Below are 25,226 nucleotides of genomic sequence, written 5' to 3'. Positions count from 1 at the left end.
ACTCCTCTTGGAAGCAGGTTTTGGACTATCTTCACCATAACCCTGACATCACAGGGCTGTGCCTGGCCTATCAGCTCTTCTGCAAATTAGAAAAAGATATTCCTTATGGGAGGGCAAATCAGAAAGAAGTACCTCTTCTGCGAGGATCAATTAGATTGTTGCCTCTATGCAGTGCCTAAATTGCACCAATACAGCAGCTCTGCCAAACATGCCCACCAAATGACTTAAGTAGGAACAGCTTTGAGGTGTTTAAGGTCTGCCATCTCTAGAAGAGAGATTTCATGAGGCCTTTCAAAAGGCCCCGTTATAACATCCCCACCCCAGTATCACCCAGCACACCAGCTTTAAAAGAGCAGAACAAGTTATCACTGAGATCATCTTATACAAAGAGGCTTGATAATATTTTAGTTTATAGTGCCCCTTCTCCCTCTAGCAAGCAAAGATAGACTGATCACTTACAACAGTGCTTCCCGGACCTGAATGCACATCAGTATATCCTGGGAATCTTGCTAAACATCAGAGATTCTGATTCTTTAGAATTGAAGAATAATGATGATCATTAAAATGATAATCATTAAAAAATAATGATGCCTTGGTCCCAGAAATTCTAATTTAATTAATTCAGTATGAAGGTATAAAATTATAAATTTAAGGATAATCTCATGCAACCTGCCTGATATTTGAAAATCATTCATTTATTATAACACAGCAAGAAACTGCCTTTACCATGTGATTTTAGGTGTTAATATTGATTTTTCCCTTTTGTATTTAAAAATCAAGCACTAGAAGAGAAATTAATTAGAAAAAGGTTTTCCACTTAGAATCCACCCTGTTTTGTAAATATCCGGGCTTCATGCATGTTTCTGAGGTTTTTTATCTACTTCACTACAGAGAAAGGGAAAAATCTGTACGCAGCTATTACTGTACTCCCAGTAGACTTCAGTGCTTCTGCAGAAGCAACCAAGTAAAAGCAGCAAAGTGACTAAAGGATTTTGGAGGTTTAAAAAAAATAAGGGTTTGTTCACTTCCAAGACTCTGATGTCATACATGTAAAACAGAGATTCTGTTCAGCCTTAAAGCCACTTGTATCTCTGAGATGAAGACGCATTAAGGAAGAGGGAAATGGTACCTTGCCGCCATGTGAGTCACCCTGGCAAGCTGACTGAGGCATTCCTTTTCAGTCTGCTCTAGATGAAGCAAACCAAAATCTCTACGACACTGTAAGAAATACACCTACAGATTTTGAGAGAAAGACAAAGAAGTTGAAGATGCCCTTGAAAATGAACACATCCTTTTCTCAATCATTTCAAGGAAAGTTGAAGCTATTTTTCAATCTCTTCCAGCACCTGAACTTCCTGACCAGCCACAGTACATTATAAAAACTCTGATTAATTCTACAATTCTTTTTTACTCAATGGTTATTGGGTTAGTAAACATTCCAGAACATTAGTTTTCAAACTTGAACATACCCTGGTATCATCTCAGACTCTTTAAAAGAAAGATGCCCTGATAACAATAAAAAAATTAAAACAACAACAACAAAAAAGAAAGATGCCCTGGTCCCAGAGATTCTAATTTAATTGATACCAAGTGCTGCCTGAGTAGTGGAATTTTTAAAAGTTCTCAGGTAACTCTAATATTCAGTAAAGTTTAAGAACACTCCCAGAAGTCCTGCTATTTGCTTTTTTTTTTAATTGATGAAGGGATAAGAAAATAATCAGACCACGCCAGGAGGACCACCCAAATGGGCCTTGGGAGGTCATCGAGTCTGTCTCCCCATAGCAGGAATTTATTCTGCACCATTACTGTTGCATGCTCACTTGGCCTGTTTTTTCTCACTAATCACTCAATATTTGCTGAAAAGAGAGTATATTCTTGGACAGCATTAAGTGTTTCTAAAATTAATAGTGGAAGTAGAAAGTAGTGAGACACAAAATATACAAACTTGAGCTCTTAACATAATCTGAGGGTTTTGTTTTTCAGTTATAGCTTGCATTTTACTAATCTCCAGGGATTTTTGGTTCAGGTATCATTCCTTGAATATTGACCTCTGGATTCCCAAGCATTCTGCTCAAGAATACAGCTTACCCATGATAGATGTGGGAAGGTTTATATAATCCTTTTAATGTTAGTGAGCTCTCTAAAAATTTGAATCTTACTGTATATCAAGTTTGGTTATCTATAAGTAAAAATTACATACATAAAGATAATCATGTATCTTTTGGAAGAGACCCTAGCTGTGGTGTTCTAAGTTAGCTTAGAAGAAACTGGATGATATTCTGGGGATCTAGAAAGTAAGTTGGTTTTTGAAATTGTAGTGTATGATGTGTATGTGCTTTGGGAAGATCTATGTAGAAAGTAACAAAGAAAGGAGATGTTATCTCCCGCAGTAAAATGTTATTCTTAGAATTTTGGCTTAGTGACCTGGCTTCATGAGAATTTTCCCAAAATGTATGTATTTGCTATACATACTGAAGCAGACCAATTTCCTGAAGTCATTTGGGGAAAAACAACATAAGATCATCAACATTGAAGTAATCATGTACAAAATTCCAATGAGTCAAAAAAGCACAAGAGTTGAAGCTATGTTCTTCTGGCTGGTCCTAAGATGACTTATTTCTGTTCATTTAGAACAGTCTTTTTTCAATTCTTTAGTATACTAGTACACAAGCAAAACTTCCCTCCCCAACCCCATTTCTCTCTTTTTTTTTTTTACCTCAGCTGTTAAAGCTCTGCTAGTTTCTGCATTCAGTTTGCTTAAGTATGTTTTAATTGTGCTTTCCAGATTATGCTTCTCCATTTCCCACTGAGATCTGGAATATATGATCATTAAAGAGTCAGCAACATTGCAGCAAGGACAGACTTTTCCACCTTATTCAGGAGGGAGAAAGATTCAAGCTATTCAGTGAGTAAGAAATGATTTCTTGTAAAAGTTTACAGCATATAAAAACAAGAGAAGACATTACTTAACCCTTACTATTATCTTTTACTACCAAGAGTATAGTTTTAAAGTTGTCAACGTAAGGGCTAGGATTTAAAACTTGGCTTTGAAATAAAGTTGTCTGAGGATGAATCTGAGTTCTGAAACTTAATAAATGTGAAACCTTGGGCAAGTTCCTTAACTTTTCTATACCTTAGTTTCTTTACATGTGAAAATGGAGAACACTGTATTACTGACCTCAAAGAGCTGCTGCGAAAACACATTCAGATAATATACATAAAAGCATTTTGTGTTTAGTACATATTAAGTATTAAACAAATGTTAGCTATTACCATCAAATTTCTCATAAAGTTTCTACAAGCCTTTCTGTATCCCCAAAAGAGCAACTACAAAGGTTTTTATCATCCCTGCCCTCACTGCATTAAAGCTAAATTACTGCATTAAAATGTTGCACTGGTTATCTCAGTATCTCAGCTCACATTCAATACCTTAGAATGAAAACAAATCCTACAGCTTAAAAAGGAGAGCGGGAGATGATAAGGACAGTATTTATGAAGGACATTATAGAGAAAGGTTACCTATCAGGTCTTTCTTTTTCCTATCCCATTTCAGCTTCCTACACCTGAGGCCCAAATTTCAGGGCATACAAACCAAATTATGTCTTTAAAGGAAACAACTGATTGGAAATATAATATTGTAATAGGGACTTGTACAAAAGCTATCCTCAATGTTTTCTTAGAAACACTTGGATGCTTGCATACTTGACAAACATTGATGAGAAGTTTGATAAAACAATATATTATTAATACCACTATGGCCAGAGTGTCTTGAGGGAAAAAAATATTCAAGGACATATATTAATTCAACCAAGAGGACTTATTATGCCATTGAATACTGTTGCATAATTGCTTATGAGAACAAGAGAAAAAAATAAATTAGACTCCATCAAAATTAAAAACTTCTGTGCTTTAAAGGATATCATCAAGAAAGTAAAAAGACAACCCACAGAACAGAAGATAATATTTGCAAATCATGTATCTGATAAAGGACTTGTATCCACATGCATAGAACTCTGAAAACTCAACAGAAGACAAAGAACCCAATTTAAAAAATGGCCAAAGGATTTGAATAGACATTTCTCCAAGGAGATACACAAATAGCCAATAAGTACTCAAAAAGATGTTCAACATAATAAATCATTAGGAAAATGCAAATCAAAACCACAATGATCTACTATTTCACATCCACTACAATGGATAAAATAAAAACAGGTAATCCAACAAGTATTTGTGAGGATGTGGAGAAATCAGAACCCACCTCCATTGCTGGTGGGACTGTAAGATGCGCAGTCACTTGGAAAAGTTTGGTAGTTCCTCAAAAAGTTAAACAGAGTTTACTGCATGTCTCAGCAATCCCACGCTTAGGTATATACTCAAGAGAACTGAAAACTTTATGCTCATACAAAAATATGCTTACAAATGTTCATAATAGCATTATTCATAATAGTGAAAAAATGGAAACAAATCAAATGTCCATCAACTGATGAAAAGATAAATTGTGGTGTATTTATACAATGGAATATTATTTACCTACAAAAAGGAATGCATACTGAGATATGCTACAATATGGACATATAGTATAGTAAGAAGTTAATCACAAGAGGGTACTTATGTGATTACATTTATATGAAATGTCTGGAATAAGCAAATCCACTGGGACAAATAATAAATCAATGATTGCCAGAAGCTAGGGGAGGGGAGAATGAGGAATGCCTTCTAATGGAACCAGGATTTCTTTAGGGTGATAAAAATGTTCTGGAATCAGACAGAGGTGATGGTTGTATACCTCTGTGAATATCCTAAAAGCCAATGAATTGTATAATTTAACACACTGAGTTTTATGCTATATGAATTAGATCTCAAAAAAAGTTATTAAAAAATTACCGACAGGCAAAAATATGTGAATCAGAATAAAACTCAGCCAATTTCATAAATCAGTCACACTTAGCAGTACTGATTAGGGCAAAGAGATAAGAACACATAAGCTATGGTCCCTGCCTAGCTTGTTGTGGGACCATAACTTTGCTGATCTAATCTCTCCCAGCAGTTTTCTAGGGCCAGAGTTAAAGTGAACATACCCTCCCACCAATTTGCCTAGGACAATTCCAGTTTGTAACTGTTATCCCAGTCTAATTATTAATGCTCAATTTCATGCTCAAAAGTATCCCAGTTTGGATAATAAATTATATGCCTACCCTGGCCAGAACATGCTTAATGAATATACCTAGAGTTTTAGAGATGTATACTCAACCAAAACAATAGCTAAGTTTGTACCTTTTCATGGAAAGTTGCTCTTTAAGATTCTTGATTTCATTATCTTTAGCATGGCTCTGACGCTGTAATCTAAGGAAAGATAAAAGTGATAAATATTAGAAATTATTTGTCATTAATACAGTCAGAACAGCTCCCCTTGTAGCTGAGGAGGGACTAAGTATGACCATTTGGGGCCACAAATATTGAGCCTGAAAATAATTAGTCTCCTATACCTAGTCCTTCTGGAATTTATCTTTTTTTTTTTTTCTGATGTCTGATTTACTGACTTCCCCAAGAAGGTAAGTACTAAGTTCTAACCCCATCAATTAGAAGCCAAAGAGAACTTGTATCCCCAGTTCAAAGACTCACAAAAATGTCTTTAGTCCTTTGTACTTTACCCACAAGAAAACACAGATGGTATGTTCTGATTTCCTAGGCCTGTGGTAGGATTGAGAACTTTAAAACTTTTCTTACAAAGTTATTATATCAAGTCATATAAACTATTAAAGGGTTAAGGTCTGAAAGAAATCAGATATTAAATATAGAAGTAATGAGGCTGTGTGCAATTAAGAATTTTAATTAAAATAGTAAATTATAACTGGGGAGTCACTGACATGACCTAATCATGGGAAGACTGGTTAAAAACTTTATATAAATCAGAAAACATAACCTGTGATTGGTTTAAAAATTAATATGCAAAAAGCTACTGAGAGAAGTGCAAAGTAATACTTTTTCTTTGATATATGTTCACAAACCATTTCTGATGTTCCTTCCTTGTGCTGCTATATATCTCCTCACAACTAAGTTTTTACACTGACCCATTAATTTGCTATAACATGAAGAAGTTTACAGCAAAAGCACATTTCTCTTTAAGTTCTGCTATGTTCAGACACTTGGGATACACAGGGATTTGAGTTAATATAAATTATTGGAATGATAACCTTAAAACAATGACTTTAAATGTTGGCTAGATTGCTTACTATTAGATTTCAGAGATTACCCACTCACCTCTACTCCAAGCTTCTTAGAAGCTATAGAGACAATCAGTGTTTTTTTTTTTTTTAGATTTAAAACGGATTTTTTTTTAAATTTTGTTATGTTAGGTTCACCATACATCATTAGTTTTTGATGTAGTGATCCATGATTCATTGTTTTCGTATAACACCCAGTACTCCATGCAATATGTACCCTCCTTAATACCCATCATGGGGCTAACCCATATCCCCACCCCCCTCCCCTCTAAAATCCTGTTTGTTTCTCAGAGTCCACAGTCTCTCATGGTTCATCTACCCTCCAATTTCCCCCCCTTCACTTTTCCCTTCCTTCTCCTAATGTCCTCCATGCTATTCCTTATGTTCCACAAATAAGTGAAACCATGTGATAATTGACTTTCTCTGCTTGACTTATTTCACTTAGCATCATCTCCAGTCCCATCCATGTTGACGTAAAAGTTGGGTATTCATCCTTTTTGATGGCTGAGTAATATTCCACAGTCCCTCAACTACGGCTGCATTGTAGAGAACCCACAGACACACGAGGTCCTGCACTATGTGGAGAAACCTAGCACCTCTGTTAGTGACGTCATCAACTGTGGCATCTACCTCTTTTCCCTGGAAGCCCTGAAGCCCCTTCGGGATGTCTTCCAGCAAAACCAGCAGGATGGGCAACTGGAGGACTCTTCAGGCCTGTGGCCAGGAGCAGGAACCATCCGCCTGGAGCAGGATGTGTTCTCCGTCCTGGCCGGGCAGGGCCAGATCTACGTCCACCTCACTGATGGTATCTGGAGCCAGATCAAGTCTGCAGGCTCAGCTCTCTATGCCTCCCGCCTCTACCTGGGCCAGTACCAGCTCACTCACCCAGAACGCCTGGCCAAGCATGCCCCCGGGGGTCCACAAATCCGAGGAAATGTTTACATCCACCCCACAGCTAAGGTGGTCCCGTCGGCGGTGCTGGGCCCCAACGTCTCCATTGGGGAGGGGGGTGACCGTGGGCGAGGGTGTGCGGCTCCACGAGAGCATCGTCCTCCATGGGGCCACACTGCAGGAGCACACATGTGTTCTGCACACCATTGTGGGCTGGGGGAGCACTGTGGGGCACTGGGCCCGTGTGCAGGGTACCCCCAATGACCCCAATCCCAACAACCCCTGAGCGCACATGGACAGTGAGAGCCTCTTCAAGGATGGGAAGCTGCTGCCTGCCATCACCATCCTAGGCTGCCGTGTCCGGATCCCTGCTGAGGTGCTCATCCTGAATTTGATTGTTCTGCCACACAAGGAATTGAGCCGCAGCTTCACCAACCAGATCATCCTCTGAGGGAGACTGCCAGAAGGCACATCCCCCCAACTCCCAACTCCTACCCACTCCCCTCGAAGCTCCTGCCTGTATGGCCAGCCTCTGTCCAAAACAGAGGAAGCCAGGCGGGATTCTCACATGCCAGGAGCAACGTGGGTGGCTGGGGGACTCCTGGCCTCCCTCTTCACTCCTTAATAAACCCCAGTGAACCTTGGAGCCAAAAAAAAATACCACCACATCTTTATCCATTTGTCTGTTGAAGGGCATTTCGGCTCTTTCCACAGTTTGGCTATTGCGTATATTGCTGCTATGAACATTGGGGTGCATATGGCCCTTCTTTTCACTACATCTGTATCTTTGGGGTAAATACCCAAGAGTGCAATTCTTGGGTCATAGGGTTGCTCTATTTTTAATTTTTTGAGGCACTTCCACACTGTTTTCCAAAGTGGCTGTACCAACTTGCATTCCCACCAACAGTGTAAGAGGGTTCCCTTTTCTCCACAACCTCTCCAACATTTGTTGTTTCTTGCCTTATCAATTTTTGCCATTCTAACTGATGGAAGGTGGTATCTCAATGTGGTTTTGATTTGAATTTCCCTGATGGCTAATGATGATGAACATTTTTTTCATGTGTCTGTTAGCCGTTTGTATATCTTCTTTGGAGAAGTGTCTGTTCATCAATGTTTTATTGAACTGAAAATGCAATGAAAAGAAACAGGTCTGTTTCTACACAAAAGAGATCATGTTCTCAAGTAAAGAAGAAAGACGAGCTTTGTTACTATGGTATGCAGGAGTATGTAGAGAGATTTGAAAAGGAGGTAGTAAGACTTTTTAAATTGACATCCTCCTTTCCTTTGAATGCTTCCATTACTTTAATATTTTACCTGGCTATAGTTTTGAGTGGGAAATAAAGAGCTGAAGAGGCGGTGGGGAATTCAGAAGGCCTGGATTCTTAAATAACAGAGGATAAGGTAGGCATAGTTCTTATCATCCAGCTTGGGTAGGAAACAGCTATATATGTTCAGGCAGTCACAACTCCTTAGTCTTATTTTTCTCTTGAATAACATGAGGATAGGATTAGACATTCTTTTCTGAAAGATCTAAGTTCTCAAGCTTACTCTGGCTGGCTACCAAGTTTATTATATGAATTTTATTGACAGTAGTTTACATTTATTAAGTGCTTATTGTAATTTGTTCAGAATATGTTGCTATTATATAAATCTTCTTTGTTAATTCTTCAATTATCATTGGCAAACATTTACTGAACATTTACTGTAGGACTGACATTGAACTAGGCCAAAGAAAAAAAAATTTTTTTCTGCTTCCTAATAAACACCATAAAGTAAAAGAAATCAACATTTTACAATTTAAAAATATTTACATTTTTATCATATACTCTTGAGACATGTTCAAGTGAATTGAACAAAGGCTTAAAAGCTGTATGAGAACACACACCATGCTTGCTCATGTTTCCTCTCAGCCTAAATGCCCTGTGTTTTTTCCAATCTCAACCTACATAGGCAAGGTTCAATATTGTGTTCATCGAAGTTCTTCCTTGCCACAACAATCATCAGTACTCTTTTTACCCTACAAAATCCCTATTAAGTATGGCGCCATTTGACAGTTATTTATATGTACAGTTGGCGTTGAACAACATAGGGGTTAGGGACACTGATGCTTACCTCCAGCAAATGCAGATGAAAATCTGTATATAACTTTTGATTCCCCAAAAGCTTAACTACTAATAGCTTACTGTTGACCAGAAAGAAACCTTACTGATAATATAGTCAAATAATATATGTTTTGTCTATTTTATGTATTATATACTGTATTCTTACAACGAAGTGAAAGAAAATATTACTAAGATCATAAAAGAAAAATACATTTATGGTACTATATTTATCCAAAAAATCTACATATAAGCAGACCCACATAGTTCAAACCCATGTTGAAGGATTAACTTTACTTAAAAAAAACAAAACACACACACACACAAAACATTAAACTTTTGAGATAATCATAGATTCATATGCAGGTATAAGAAATAATACAGAGAGATCCCATGTACCCTTTGCTCATGTTCCCTCAATGTTAATGTCTTATAGAACTATAATATATTAACCAGGATGTTGATAATGATACAGTCAAGACACTGACCAGTTTTATCACAATACCTCATTTTGCTCCCATTCCCATTTCCTCCTCCTAACCTTGGATCACTAATCTGTTTTCCATTTTTATGATTTTGTCATGTTAAAATTTTTGAAATTTTGCCATCTCAAGAATGTTATAGGAATGAAATCATATGGTATATAAGCTTTGGGGATTGACTTTTTTCACTCAGCATAATTCTCTATCTGCAGAGTCTGCTGTGTTATCACTCTTTCATTTCATTTCATACCATCAGGTGGTATATGTATCTCCTTTTTGTTTGTTTTGGTAGAGGTCTGTCAATTTTATTAATATTTTCAAAGAAACAGCTCTGTTTTATGGATTTTCTTCATTGTTTTTCTGTTTGCAATTTCATTACTTCTAACCTTTATTAATTCCATCTGCTTCTTTTAGATTATTTTGCTTTTTTTCCTCTGGATTCTTGAGGAGGGAGCTTAGATTAGATTGAGAATTTTTCAACTCTTTTCAAATGTGTACAGTTAGTGCTATAAATCTTCAAAGAACTACTTTAGCTGTGTCCCACAAATTTTGATACATTGTATTTTAATGTTAATTCAGTTCAACATTTTTATTTCCCTTCAAATCTCTTTTTTGACCCATGGATTAATTAGAAGTGCTGTGTAGTTTGGAGATATTCCTGTTATCTTTCTGGTATTGATTTCTAGTTTGACTCCATTTTGATCTGAGTATATGCTTTGCATGCTTTCATTGCTTTTAAATTTGTTGGTTTTATGGGCCAGGATATGTTCTATCATGGTTTTCTATGGCCACTTGAAAGCATGTGTATTCTGCTGTTATCTGGTGACATGTCCTATAAATATTGATTAAATTCTGTTGGTTGATGGATTGCAGAAATTCTGTATCTTTGCTGATTTTCTATCTAGTAGTTTTATAAATTACTGAGAATACAGTGCTGAAATTACCAACTATAACTGCAGGTTTTTCTATTTCTCCTTATAGTTCTATCAGGTTTTGCTTCATATATTTTGAGGCTCTGTTGTTGGGTACATACACTTTTAGGTTGTTATGTCTTCTTGGTGGATTGATCCTGTCATCATTATGTAACGTCCCTCTTTGTCTCCAGTAGTTTTTTGCTCTGAAGTCCATTTTATCTGTTATTAATACAACCATTCCTGCCTTTTAAATGTTTTTACATTGTATACATTTTACCATCCTTTTATTTTCAACCTATGTTGATGAAACTGAAGTTTCTTGTAAATAACATATTGTTGGATTACAGTTTTGTTTTGTTTTTGAAATCTGCTCTGCCAGTGTCTTTTAATTGATATATTTAAACCATTTACATGTAAGGTAATTATTGATGTTAGGACTTAAGTTTGCCATTATTTTTTTGTTTCCTGTTTTTCTTTTCTTACAGTCTTGTGGGTTATTTGAACATTTTTTAGGATTACATCTTGACTTATTTATAGTGCATTCGAATGTATCTCTTTCTCTCTCTTTAGCTTTCTTAGTGGTTGCACTTGGTATTACAATATGTATAGTCTACTGGTATTGATATTTTCCCTACTTTCACATAGGTCCCTTTACCCTCTACACTTTTAAAATATAATTGTATTTCCTCTACATGTTAAACTCCACAAGAGATGGTATTATAATTTTTGATTCAAGCATCAAGTATGATTTAAGAAATTAATGAGAAACAGGATGGACTCTTATTATTTACCCCCCCCTTTACTCATTCTGATGTTCTTTCCTTTCTGAAGTTCCAAGCTTCTATTATCATTTCCTTTATGTTTACAGATCTTCCTTTTAGCCTTTCTACTTTTAAAGATTTTATTTATTTATTTGATAGAGAGAGAGACAGCGAGAGAGCGAACACAAGCAGGGGGAGTGGGAGAGAGAGAAGCAGGCTTCCCGCTGACCAGGAAGCCTGATGTGGGACTCGATCCCAGGACCCTGGGATCAGAGCCTGAGCCGAAGACAGACGCTCCTCTTTTAGCCATTCTTTAATGGTAGCTTTGGTAGCAACAGATTCTTATCCTTTTCCTGTCTGAGACTCATCTTTATTTCCTTCTTTCTAAAGGACACTTTTGCTGGATATAGGATTCAAGATTCTTGTTTTCTGTTGTTTTCTTTTAGGTTTTTTCTTCCAGTACTTAAATAATGTGCCATTCCTTCTGGCCTCCATGGTCTCAGATGAGAAATTCGATGTCATGTGAATTTGTGTTCCCACATGTTTTCTTTTTCTCTGGTTCTTTCAAGATTTTTTGTCTTTAGCTTTCTGTTTAGTTATGTGACTTGGAATGGACTTCTTTGGGTTTATACTATTTGGGATTCACTCAGCTTCTTGATTTTGTAAATTTATGTATTTCACCTCATTTCTTTTAATAACCACCCCGCCCCATCTCTCTTCTCTCCTCCTGAGATTCTAGTAAGAATTTTAACTTTTATGATTGTCCCACAGGTCACTGAGACTCTGTCCCTTTTTTTTTTTTTTAAATCTTTTCCCTAGTCTTATCTCCTCTCTGCTGTTCAGATTAGGTAATGTCTTTTGATCTGTCTTCAAATTCACTGGTTCAATCCTCTGTCATCTTTAATTTATTAGTGATTATATCCAGCAAGATTTTCAGTTATTGTATTTTTCAGTTTTATAATTTCCATCCTTTATTATAACATTTTTTGCTAAGATTTCCTAGGTTCTCATTTGTTTAAAGAGAATTCAATTTTGTTGCTGAAGCACTGTTATGATGGTCGCTTTAAAATCTTTGTCAGACAGTTCTCAAATCTGAATCATCTTAAAGTTGTCCTTTGTTGACTATCTTTCTCTTTCATGTTGTGATTGTCCTAGTTCTTTGTATACCTAGGTATTTTGGATATTATGAGACTCCGAATTTTTTTTTTTTTTTTTTAGCAGGAAGACCCCCTGTGTAGTGTGAGGACTGAGTGTGTATGTTTAGCTTTCCATTCAGCCCTGTTAACAACATCCCACCAAAACCGCACACTGACACTCTGTCACAATGCAGATGAATGGTGTAGAAGGTCAGTACCTCCCTGGTCCCACCGACATTTCCCAAGAAAGTGGGGCACCAACTCACTCTGCTTTTTGCCTCTCAGTAGAGTGTAAAATCAGCTTCCTGTTGGGCCCTACTGACACCAGGGAAAGAGAAAGCACAGGGCTGACTCACATTGCTTTGTGGCTACAGGGTGGAGAGCAGGAGGTCCATGTTGGGCCCCTCTGGCACCAGCTGGGGAGAGGGGAGAAAAGAGAGTGCCAACTAGCCCCAGGGGTGGCAGCTGAGCTCCCCATGAGGAGAGTAGAGGTGATACCTAGTACTGACCAGTCCCACCTCAGATTACCCTAAGTCTCACTGATGCTGGGCAGAGGTAGAGGCTTAGCTTGCTGTTGGATCACACTGACACTATCCTGGCAGAGGAACCAGAATACTACCTGCTTTTGCCTGGTGGGGAATGGAAGACCAGCTGCATGCTCAGTACTGCTGATACCACCCCAGCAAGGAAATCTGGTTTCTGCTATCTGCCATGTTGGAACACACTGCTTGCTTCCAAGGGGTGGTATGGGACCACTGGAGCTTGACTAGAGTAGGTGGATACTGCCAAAAAGGCTTTCTGTTGTTATATCTTCCTTTTCCTGATCCTTTGGATAGAGAAAACAAGCTTTTCTTGAAGCTTTCCCCTCTCTACCTACTGGCTGTTCCAGGTTGTTGATTTCTGCAGTACCCTGTCTAGGATATATGGGAGGCAATAAGAAAAGTCACTGCCATATCATTCCTCAAGTACCAAGGTCTTGAGATAGTCTATTTTCTTCTACCTTTTAGAGTCTTCCTCTGCTTGTTTGTTGTGTTATATCCAGGGTGTTTTAGTTGTAAGTAGGAAGATTTGCAAGGAATACTACTACTATTTCTTGGCAGAACTAGAAGTCCCTTTGTTTTAAGTAATTTTAAACAAATTAATCTGTACTCTCCATTAGCTCACAATGTCTGACATGTCTTGGTATCTTGGTATGTGCCTTACATAATTCTTCTCACATAATGGGCCCCTAATAAATGTCTGGTGAACGCTCCTTGCATGAAGACATATGCATCCCCTAAAATGCTGTTTGTAGTCTCAAGCATACAAAGGGTGCCTAGGTCAGCTATAAGAGTTGAAGGATATCCTCAGATGGTAAAGGAGAAAGGCAGCAGCTCATCTGCATGGATGGCATTACTTTTCTGATTTCTGATATTATACAACATACATATGGATTGGTCATTGCCTTCCAAGCTAAAAGACAAAGTTTTGAACCCTTAAGTGTGGATTCTTAAGTGACTGTATCCAGCTTAGATTTGCCAAAGCCATCTTAGGTCCTCACCTCCTTGAACTTGAAGGATCTCTCTAACTCCAGCAGGGCTAAGCCAAAGTGTTTTTAACTGAGATTATGTTGCCAGCACTACGGCATCCAGTTCTTCTAAAACATTCCTTTAAGGTTGGATGGTATCATATATGGGAGAAAATTTGAGACCTAAATCTTTGCCAGATATTTCTCTAATTTCATAATTGATATTGTGGACTCCTTACTCTAAGATATTCTCTAGAACCTGTCTATTCACCCTATTAGCAGTCTAAGAACTAACAGATTTCAAATTAGACTTCATGGACAACTGGCATCCTGTAGCATTACTATGTATTAAAATAATGTATTACAAATCATGTTATGATTTCAACTGATATGATTGGAGACAGTTATTAGTACAAAAAGAATAAAGCAAGACACTCATTTTCCTCTATTAAGTCAGAATTTTTAGTCTTAGGTATTTAATGCTTAAGATTGTTAAGGGAATGTTGGGAGGGAAGAGTCTTCAGGAATTTGATTCATTTTTAATCTCTTAGTCTTGGAACACAGAAACTCTGAGACCAATACAAAAAAGCATTCAAGTGATTTTATGGGTGTCTCTGAGGAACGTATTCATTATATGCCATAAAGAAACAGCAAATCATTGGTCATATTTTTAAAAATTAGAATCATGACCTGAAAGTTAATTCTATTTCTCATGTAATTCTATTATAATCACACTTGTTCAGCCAATACATATAAAGCTTGATATATAGAGTGAGCTCTTGCTTATTTCTCAATCCAGCTGGCTTGGATTTTTAAGCAAGTGCAGGCCTGTAAATCGTCAGTTCCTAGTGTGTAGTCACAATGCCACCTAGTGGCTACACAGGGATTATCGTTTAAGGATCGTGTTCATTAAGGAGCAAATCCAGAATTTCCTGTTATCAACAAATTTGCACTTACTTGGATACCTTATTGATTCCAAAAGCCACCTGTTGGTTCAGAGATGCAATGATTTTGTCTTTCTTCTTAATCTGCATTTGGTTTTCTTGCCACCGAAAAGTCACTGTTTTCAACTGTCTTTTGAAATCCTGATCAATGAAAAATATTACTTCATTGTTAATTCTGTTCAAGTCACCATATATTAAAAGAAAAAAAATGGGTTCTTCAAAAAAAGGAAACTACCATTAAATTGAACATTTCAACTACTTCTTACTGGCTTCAGATAGAATGGCAAAAGTACTTACTTCACATTGATAGTGCAATTTATATAGCTGCCGCTGCCGAGCAAGCTTTTCCTTCTCAGTTTCTCCATATTCTGCAGTTACTTTACTGGTTGAGCCCTAATGAGCAAATGGAATATGCATGCCTTATTTTCCTCTAAAAAAAAAACACTAATTCTTTAGTTAAAGGGGATTTAAAGTTGCCATTTAACTCCTACTCATGCTTTATGTCTCAATGCAAACATCACTTCTCCAATTAGTGCAGATAAACCCACCTCTCCCCAATTACAGCAATCACTAAACAATCCCACAGTTACTTGTCTACAGCTACTACTACTGGGTAACATTACGTGCATGCTTACCATATTTTTAAGCTTTTTTTGGTAATGCCTTTATTGTCGTAAAAACCGTATAAGGTAGGCACTTATTCCCATTTTAGAGATGACAAAACTGAGTTAAGTAACTTACCAAGGTTACACAGAAACTGGAGAAGCCAGAATTCTAACTCAGGCAGCCTGAAGTGCCCAAACACTTAATTATTACTCAGTAACACCTTAGCTTAATATTCAACTTCTCCACTGGATTGTAAACACTATGATCACAGGGACCATGTCTTAGCATAGCTCTTGACAAAAAAGTGCTAAATGTTTTTTGAATAAATGAGGGCATAAACATTTTCCAAAATGTGTGTATTTTTATTTTGGAGCTCTCGTAACTATTGAATGAAAACCAAAGGCCCCAAATTTAAACTTTAGTCTGACATCCAAAGCTGAGACTGTGATTTTAGTTAAAATATAAGTATTCTATTATTATAATTGGAAAGAGAGAAGGAGATATGACAATTATCAGCCAGGGAATCATTTTTACTAAATGTACCCTTAGACAATCAATATTCCTACATACTATGGAACAGGTTATCATTAAATTACCTTTTCATGAAATTATCGTTAAATTACCTTAGTACAGAATTCTCATTTAAATCAAGTGATTTTAAAAAAGTCATATGCTTTGTCTGATTTAGTGTTCTACTGAGCACTTAAATCACTTTCACATATAGGTACATCATTCCCAAAGTGACTACTACTAGTAAAGGAACTAAAGGAAAACAAAACAAAACACTGTTGTACATTAATATTTTTGTAGACATATCATGTCTACAACCAGTTTAATTTTTTAAAAATGAAAGTACCTTTGTTTTATAAAACTTTTTCTCAAAATTAAATCAATGGGATTAAGCCAAGTTTTTTTTCCCTTGTGGTATTTGAAAACCTTTCATAAGGAACACATTTGTAATCAACACTGCCTAATAATTAAAGCCAGGAAATAGTTTGAGGGCTAAAGAGAAAAATTTCAGCTCCTAAGGTTCTTTTCCCCTCTACCAATCCTGTCCCTCCCTCTTCCTGTTTTTATTTGCTCCTCACAAATACAGCACAGACCACTAGGCTAACATGCTGTTCAAACAGTCATGGCAAAACCAAAGGTTAATAACTGTTTCTGGAAGAAGGAAGGCAGGGCTGTACCCTTTCCGATCAGGCTTACCTGCTCTATCATGTCCAGAATATGCAATTCATCCAGGCTATAGAACTTGTCTTCAGTTGCAGAATCCTCTTGAATATCACTTGCATCATCTTTCATAAATCCACTGACTGGGTGTTGATTTGCTTGCTCTTTCTTCAACTGCTCTTCCTTTCCTATCATAGTTGGGCTATGGTGGTGACATAATCAGTGTAATTTTTTATAATGGTTGAGTGTTTTTCATCTAAGCCATTCTTCCCAAGTTAATACTGTATTGGTCTCATGAAATGTTCAGCATCAGAAGGGTTCATGGCCAAAGAAAGTTTAAACGGTGCTCATATTGTGTATTTCTCTTGACAATTCATAATGAATTTATTTAGCATATATGGAATAGCACTTAATCGAGGTACTATTCTGTTCATCCTAGTGTTTTCAAGAATTATGAGACCATGGAATTTATTTTTCAAATTTAATAACACCAGTTGCTTTTAGGGGAACAATACTTTGGGAAATATTGATAAGCATCACATCTGCTATATTATTTTATCATCTCAGCATTCTTGACAAGTAGGTTGGTTTAATCAATTTCATTGCTTAGGTCCAGTGTACATTTAGATAGAGGGCTGCAAATAGCAACATAAAGTAGATTTAAAAATGGAGGTTTCTTTGGTAATAGGACTTAAAAAAAAGAAACTGCAGTGATAACATGGATTTTAGTAACTAGAAAACCACTAAAAAAATAATGAAAATACTGTAAGTGCAATGACAAATCATTTCTATACCCATGTCTAAAAATTTAAATGCATGCTACTATCCTTTCAAATTGGCCTACTATTTATAAATTTCCTTCTTACTCTCATTAAATGGTAACAATAAATAGTACTTTTACTTGTAACATGACATAAATGACTTGATTAGTGAATAGAAAGAAAATACATAACTCTAGGGTGCATTATTACTTCTTTTAGGCACGGAGACCTAGAAAACAATGGCATCTAATGCTTGCACAGTAACTTGTAAAACACTGTAAAATAGTCATTAGGTATCACTAAGGTATTCTAGAATGACTCAAACATTTTGGAAAGTCCAATGAAATCAACTGCTTGTGTAGACCACTGGTTCCCAAACCCAATTAATTTTTCAAATTATCTGAAGAGTTTTTTTTTAATTATTATTTTTGCAGGTACCCTGACAACTCTAAGTACATAGAAGAATTTGTATTTTTGAAAAGCTCCAGAAGATTATTCCTAAATTTTTAAAGTTTAATAATAGCATTGTGATAATATAGGAAAATGTTCCTATCAGTAAGAGATGCAAACTGAAGCATGTAGAGGTAAAATTACATGAAATTTAGGACTGAAAACACTTCAACAAGGAAGAAAATGTTAAGGGAAGAATGAAGCAAACATGGAAAAACAGTGTAATTGTTGAATCGGGATGACAGTTACATATATTAATGTAGATACATATTATTCTCTTTACTTTTATACATATTTGAAAATCCTCATATGAAAACAAAGGTCCCTGGGTAATCTGATGATCACCTAGGTTTGGGTCTACACTGTAGGTAAAATAAGCAAAATGATTGATAGCACTGTTTCACTCTTCAGTAAATTATTTTTATGGCACCTAGACCTGGCTTGAAAAAAAGCCAAAATCAAAAAACTATTGCTCTAGTATTGTTTTGCTCAACTTACTGACTTGACAGAGAACATGAAAACCCATCTTGGATGATGAACCATTTACTTACCAAGTAGATCACGCCATTATCAGTGAGAAAATATCAACTACAAGTAATGACTTTAAAGTTAAAATATGTTCTTGCTACCATTTTAAAGATTTCTTAATAACTTATGTCCTCACAGTGAGTTCTCTAAAGTTACCGATTTTCAATTAACAAACTTTTTGGTGGGTATAATGAATCTCTTCATTACTGTCTCCCCTACTTCCATCCTCTACTGCATTGTCATCAATCACATAATTGAACGAATAACAGTGATCTTCAGACATTAAAAGGTTGCCAGTAAAGGTTCAAAATTCATAGTTAACAATTGGGATTAAAAACAACAAGCTGTGGGTTAAACAAACCAAATCAAAACAAACTCTTCCATAAAAGAGGTCATTAGGACAAACAATGATCTGTTCTTTAAGGTTAAATCTTACCTAAGTTAGATTTGGCTAACCACAACCTAGACTATATTTTAAAAGATTTTATGCTGGATCCAAATTAGTCTTTGAATAAAAAAGCAGTTAGTACTGGGTGACTCTTGAGTAGCCTTAATATAAAAACAGTGACAGATTCTATTCTCCCAAAGTAAATGATAATTTACTTTTTATCACTCTGTTAAAAAGTGACAAGTTATTAAGACAAGGGATTGTACCTTCTTCTTTTAGAACACTTTTCAAGGCAAGGCTGTGTCATACCGGCAAAGCACACTTTGAAAATAGTAAGAAAAAATGAAAAATTAAACCAATACTTACACTTGTTCTTCTTTTGATTCCTTATTCTGAAAAAACAGCATCAAGAATTAGTAATCTATATCAACTTGTCTGTACAGCATAGTAATATCAACTTGTCTGTACAACATAGATTTAGATCAGTGTTTCTCAAACTTTTTGACCACAATCAGAATAAGAAATACATTTTACGTTATGATGTAAATGCACTTATATACAGATCTTTGTACGTAAGTATAAAACTGAAATTTAAGTTCCACTAAATAAACTTTACCCATAGTATGTGTTATATGGACTGCACGTTTGTGCCTCTCCCAAATTCATATGCTGAAACCCTAATTCCCCAATGTGATGGTAATTGGAGGTAGGGCCACTGGAAAGTAATTAGGTTTAGATGATGCTCTGCAGTCCTCATGATGGAATGAGCGCCCTTATAAAAGACCCCAGAGCTAGATCTCTTGCTCTCGTGTGTGCTCTTTCTCTCCACCATGTAATGATACAGCAAAAAGTTAGCCATCTGCAAACTAAGAGGGTCCTCACCAGACACCAAATCTGCTGGCACCCTGATCTTGGACTTCCCAGCCTCTAAAACTGGGAAAAATAAATAAATGTTTGTTGCTTAAACCACCCAGTCCATGGTAGTTTGTTATAGCTGCCTGAACTAAGACACTATGTGATGAATTCTGAAGCTTTTTTTTATTCCTACTAATTCTATTTATTTTATAAAATGGTAGTTGTGACCCACTAAATTGATTTTGTAATCTACCACTGAGTCATGAGACAACTTAAAAATTATTGATTCAGATATTGGAAATATGTACTGGGGCTGAGTTTGCACCTACTGATAATCTTGGGGCAGAATATGTGTAATTCTCCTTTATGGAATACTACTAACTACAAGAGTTCTTGAAAATCTACACATAAGGTAAAAGCAGACTGATATATTAAGAAATCTTATAGAAAAAGAAGTGTCAGGGAGATCACAATTAGAAGGAAATGTTAAAAAACCCTAAATTTTAAGTTCATTAAAGTAAAACCAAAAAGGCAACATACTACATACAGGTAGTATCAATGACACTCAGCACATACTAATTAAGAGTATTAATTACTTTTATACATTACCCTTCTATTAAGAGTATTAATTACTTTTATATAAGTTAGAGTATTAACTTCTACTACCACCTCTTATTTACAAGAAACTTCAGGGTCTTCTTCCCCAGATTCCATGATGTACTTACAAATTTGTTTTGTTTATTTCTATATACTAAATGGATTTTTGCATTTCAGTGTCTGATCAATGTCCAGCACCAATCTGATTCTATGATTTAGAATTATCAACTCCTACCTTTGTTCCAGTTTACCTGAATAACTGACCGGAAAGACATCTGGTTGTTAATAATGAACACCGGGTATAGCTGAATAGTTTCTGAAACTTTTTAGCTCTCTTATAACAACTTCTTGTCAACACAAGCATTAGCCTGTTCTACATGCATCTCAGCAACTTCCCTTCTGTAGAGAGCACACCCAATTTGAAGGGCTAGATTTATTTCCTGCCATGTTTCCTTTTTTTCCCAAAGGCTTCATCACAAAGCCTTCTATTCTTCTGCCATCTGCTTTATCTCCCTTTTCTATTCTTAACCCTTAATTCCCCTGGGTGGGAAGTGGGAGTAGGAAGGAGGACCTAATTAACTCCCAAAAGAGCTATTTATAATTTGGATATATTAGAAGCTGAATACGAAATTCCTAAATGAAGAAAGAGTAACTACAAAATCTATCTACTAGTTACAAGTTATCACTAGTGTTCCCTCTATTTGCTATACAAATTTTACTTTTTCATCATATTCTTCCAGAGTCCCTGATAGATCTTTGTAGGACTTCAACTAATGTTAGGTAAAGATATTGCAGAACACCTATTAACAGAGGACACAACATCATTCATAGGGACTTTGTTCTTATTCTGTACAACACAAGTTAATTTCTGTATGCTAGAATTTTTCATGAGGAAAACTGCTGATTAGAGAATGTGATTGACTTAAGCTTTTTACAACTGGTTGCTTATATTATAACCACACAATTCTTTGTACCTACAATAACAAAGTATAATAGGATTATTGTATGTGAAATAGTCATATGCAAAAATTTCAGCATTCTTAGGTCCTATACTTTAAAATTTAGATTAAAAAGATGTAAGATCTCTCTTCTAATGTCCAAATCTTATCTTGATAAAATTATCTTCAAAGTATCTCAACTTCTTCTAATAAAATAAATTGGAAAAAAAACTTAGGTTGTTGTAAAAAATAACAAAAAACTTTCTGACATTTAGTAAGACATTTTCAATAATACTAGCATGTGAAGTTTTGAGCTGTGTTTACATTTATTTCCAATTGTGTTTATTCCCTGTTTAATTTCAATTTGACATAAAAGTGGGACTTTCCACTGAACTAAAATTGAGAATCTGAGTAACCATATTTTAATTTTTTGGAAGAAAACTATATACCTTTTTGGAAGACACAAACTATATCCCTTTGGTCTGACAACTGTGTATTTACTTGGCCAGCTTTATGTAGTATTAGACCTGGGATTTACTAATGTTTGGCAAAAATTTAAAAATGTCAGCTAAAATAATGGACCAGGTTGTGTTTTGTCATACAAGAATTGCCTAAAAGTAAGTCTTCTTATTCATCTTTTAAAAACATAACTTAATTTTTAAAATAACTTTTAAATGAAATGGTAAGTTATAATAAATGATGGTTATGATAAATATGAAAAATGATACTGATATTTTATTGATCAGAGCATAAATAACCTTTATTTTATCCTTCACCTAAGTGTTCTGTAACTTTCCCTTCATTGTGTTAAATTTCATTTATGATTAAAATTTGTGTATGCTTCCAAAAGACTAGATAACATGGGCTTACCTGATTGTAGTTGGGCAAATATTCTGAGTTTATAATATAATCTACAGAGTACATCTAGATTTTAAGTGTATGTTTCAGGCCAGAAAATAAAACTTTTTTTTTTTTCCACCATAAAGTTTGCAAAGCATAATGGTTAGCTCTATGCTTGATAAAAACAAAAAACAAAAAAACAAAACTCTTGAGTCCAAATCCATAGGAATCTACAAACATCAAGAGTAAACCAAAATGTAAATGAACTTTGGGTGATTATGATATGTCAATGTAGGTTAACCAATTGTAACAAATGTACCACTCTGCTGGGGGATGCTGATAATGGAGGAAGCTATTCATGTGTGGGGACCAGAGATATATGGAAAAATCTCTGTACCTTCCCTTCAATTTTGTTCTGAACAGCAACAAAATTGCTCCAGAAATACAGTCATAGTAAATAAAAAATTAAGTCAAAAACAAAACAAGACTCAACCTTCCTTTGTAATTTTCCAAGCTAATTAAGAGACTTTTTGCTAAAACTGTTATAGATAGTAACAAGAAGTTGTTTATTTTGTAACTGCAAAACAAAAGGAATGAATGAAGCTTCTTGAATTTGTACCATTTTTGTACATTACTGCAGTGGTGAGAGCCTTGGACACAAAGAAGAAAATCAAGATTTCTTAAGGTTTTGAAAAATGCTTCTGAATATATCACTAGAAATATGATGAGAAGCTGTTTTTCAAACACTGAGTAGGCATTTTTTAAATGAGAGTGGTATGCAGAAATTAATGAGATTTCCAAATAACTACTTCAAGTTTCTCATTTGTATATTTAAATGTATAATTGTGATTTAGGGAAGTGAAGTAGGATACACTGCGAGTTTAAATCATTCAGGATCTAATATATATAGACTTCTCTATAGCCACATATTCAATAAACTATTGACATTTGTAAGTAATTTATGCTATATGTCTACTTGAATTAATTTTAAGTTCTAACAGTGAATCCATGTTATTAAATCTAACTGTTCATAATTAGACATCCCTCTATTATAATGCTAATGCAGTCACTTACCTTTTTATTCTTAGTCTTTTTCTTTTTCTTTGGTTTACTCTTAACCTGACAAGAAATAAATCAATTAATATGCAATTCAAACTGCACAATAAGTTATTTTGTAAAATATATTTCCTCTAACCACGGAAATCTTTTATCTTCTAATATTATACATCACATTTTCTTCCTAGATTCTATAGAAAATTATTTTCATTTTCACTTTGATTTTAATCTCAGTCTTCTGCTCTTGAAAAAATCATTGATCTATAAAGGAATAACATATCAATGAATAGGCTATAGAAAAAACCTCACAGATCCTCATTTGCATATGTGCATGCATGAACAATGAAGGAGGAAGGGACTTTAAAAAAAATCAACATATTCAAGTCCATAAGAGGAAAAATTAAGTCTGGGAATAACTTAGTGACCATATAATAACTGTTAAAGAAATACAGAGATTCCATCTGCATGATTTTAATTCTATTCCTGTGCAAATGGCATTGAAATATCCCTGTTTTCTTCTTTCTCTCTTCTATTCCCCATTATGCTTTCTTCTATTTTCTATTAACTTCCCATCACTCAGGATGAAGAAACATGTTCAGAAATCTAGCATAGTGCCTGGCACATAACAAGTGTTCAGTAAATGCTGGCAAAATAAATGTTTAAGGCAGGAAAGATTTTGGAAGTACTAGGGAAAGAACCATTCCAATTCAAGCTCTGTGTAAACACTATGGTAAACATAAACTAAGATCATCTGGGATACTGTAAGGACAGCACATGCAACAAACTAAAGGCCCTGATTAAGTTCTGATTTGAATATTAATGAGAGCTTATACTTCCTGGAGATCTTTAATAGATTCTGTTGAAGATTCACTGGGTATCGACGCTCCATCTTTATTCATTTCTGCTAACTGTATTTCAGGGTTTGATTTCACATTTATATTGTACTCCATGAGGGGTGGACTTAGTTCTTCTTCCTCATTCTGTAACTCTTCTATTTCAATACCTAAATGTTAAAAACAAAACACTCAAAATCAGGATGCATACAGTTTTAGCCTCATCATTATTATAAACAAATCCCTCCTCCTCAGCCCTCCCCCCATAAAACACCATCCCAGGAACAGAAATAGAAGACATCTTACTCTGTTCCATCACTAGATGAAAATGAAATGCCCATTTATCAATGACCAAATAGGTACAGATACTAGCCTAGAACCAATCAGTACAAACCCAAATGTTGATACTTTACTGTTATCTTAAGTAGACTCTAAATTTCAGTAAATACTGTTATCTTAAGTGACTCTAAATATTAGATATTCAGAACTTAAGTCGACTCTAAATACTGTTTTTGAGGATCCTGACATTGACCCTATTAATACTAAAACTAGTATAATTTTAGGATAATGAACATTTTTTATTTTTAACTTAAACATTTTTATTGTTTAAGTATAATTTTACTCCAAACAAAACCCATGGTGTTGTTTTATGTACAATTTTACTTGCACAATATGAATTGCATTAAAAAAAAAAATCCACAAGAGCACAAAAATGGAAATTAAAAAAATCAGCAATATACCACCTGGCAAAAAGAGTATATAGTTGAACAGTGCACAGTTAACCAGATCAAAGCTACATAAGCTAAAGAGTAGCATATACAAGCAGGTAAAGCAAGCAGGTAGACATTTCTGCCTGTTGAAGTATCCAGTGTTGTTAAAAAAAAGTTAACAAACTATGCTTGGGTAAATCCTGGAGCACATGCACTAAGACCAAAGCAGAGTAAAAAGGCTCATACTACATTCAGCTGACCAGTAGTAATTTGACCACATGATTTTCCAAGCTTATAACAAACAATTATAGTTTATCATACAGTTTATCTGACCAAGTAAAACGCCTGTAAGTATCCCCTAGCTGTCCCAAGTTGAAAAGTCATCTAGGTATTTTGTTTTTAAACATACTTACGTTGACTGCCCGTTATTGACTGTAGAGCAATTCCTATGATACATAAAGAAAAAATTTAAGATGTACAATTGCAAATGCAACCAAAAAAAATCTGACTGGGACTAAGAAGAGCCAGAAGATTTT

General features: G+C 35.3%; 1 protein-coding gene and 1 pseudogene across 1 annotated transcript in view; one reads left to right on the top strand and one right to left on the bottom strand.

The window, feature by feature from the left end:
• DZIP3 (DAZ interacting zinc finger protein 3) overlaps positions 1-25,226 on the bottom strand; it is a 96,333-nt gene that overhangs the window by 15,205 nt on the left and 55,902 nt on the right. Inside the window, exons 15-24 of the mRNA XM_025873892.2 lie at positions 25,104-25,136; positions 23,981-24,150; positions 23,166-23,210; positions 19,228-19,253; positions 16,771-16,936; positions 15,256-15,351; positions 14,972-15,099; positions 5,275-5,343; positions 2,717-2,813; positions 1,130-1,233 (exon numbers count right to left, since the gene is read on the bottom strand). Of these exons, the coding sequence (XP_025729677.1) occupies positions 1,130-1,233; positions 2,717-2,813; positions 5,275-5,343; positions 14,972-15,099; positions 15,256-15,351; positions 16,771-16,936; positions 19,228-19,253; positions 23,166-23,210; positions 23,981-24,150; positions 25,104-25,136 (934 nt within the window). The remainder of the gene's footprint in view (positions 1-1,129; positions 1,234-2,716; positions 2,814-5,274; positions 5,344-14,971; positions 15,100-15,255; positions 15,352-16,770; positions 16,937-19,227; positions 19,254-23,165; positions 23,211-23,980; positions 24,151-25,103; positions 25,137-25,226) is intronic.
• On the top strand, positions 5,627-7,602 carry LOC112825785 (mannose-1-phosphate guanylyltransferase regulatory subunit alpha-like; annotated as a pseudogene).

Source organism: Callorhinus ursinus, unplaced genomic scaffold (genome assembly GCF_003265705.2).
Source record: "Callorhinus ursinus isolate GAN/ISIS: 27379988/994484 unplaced genomic scaffold, GSC_fseal_2.0 scaffold1, whole genome shotgun sequence".
NCBI classification, from domain to species: Eukaryota; Metazoa; Chordata; class Mammalia; order Carnivora; family Otariidae; genus Callorhinus; species Callorhinus ursinus.
Note: the sequence above shows the minus strand (reverse complement) of the source record. Positions and strands in the feature narration are given on the sequence as shown.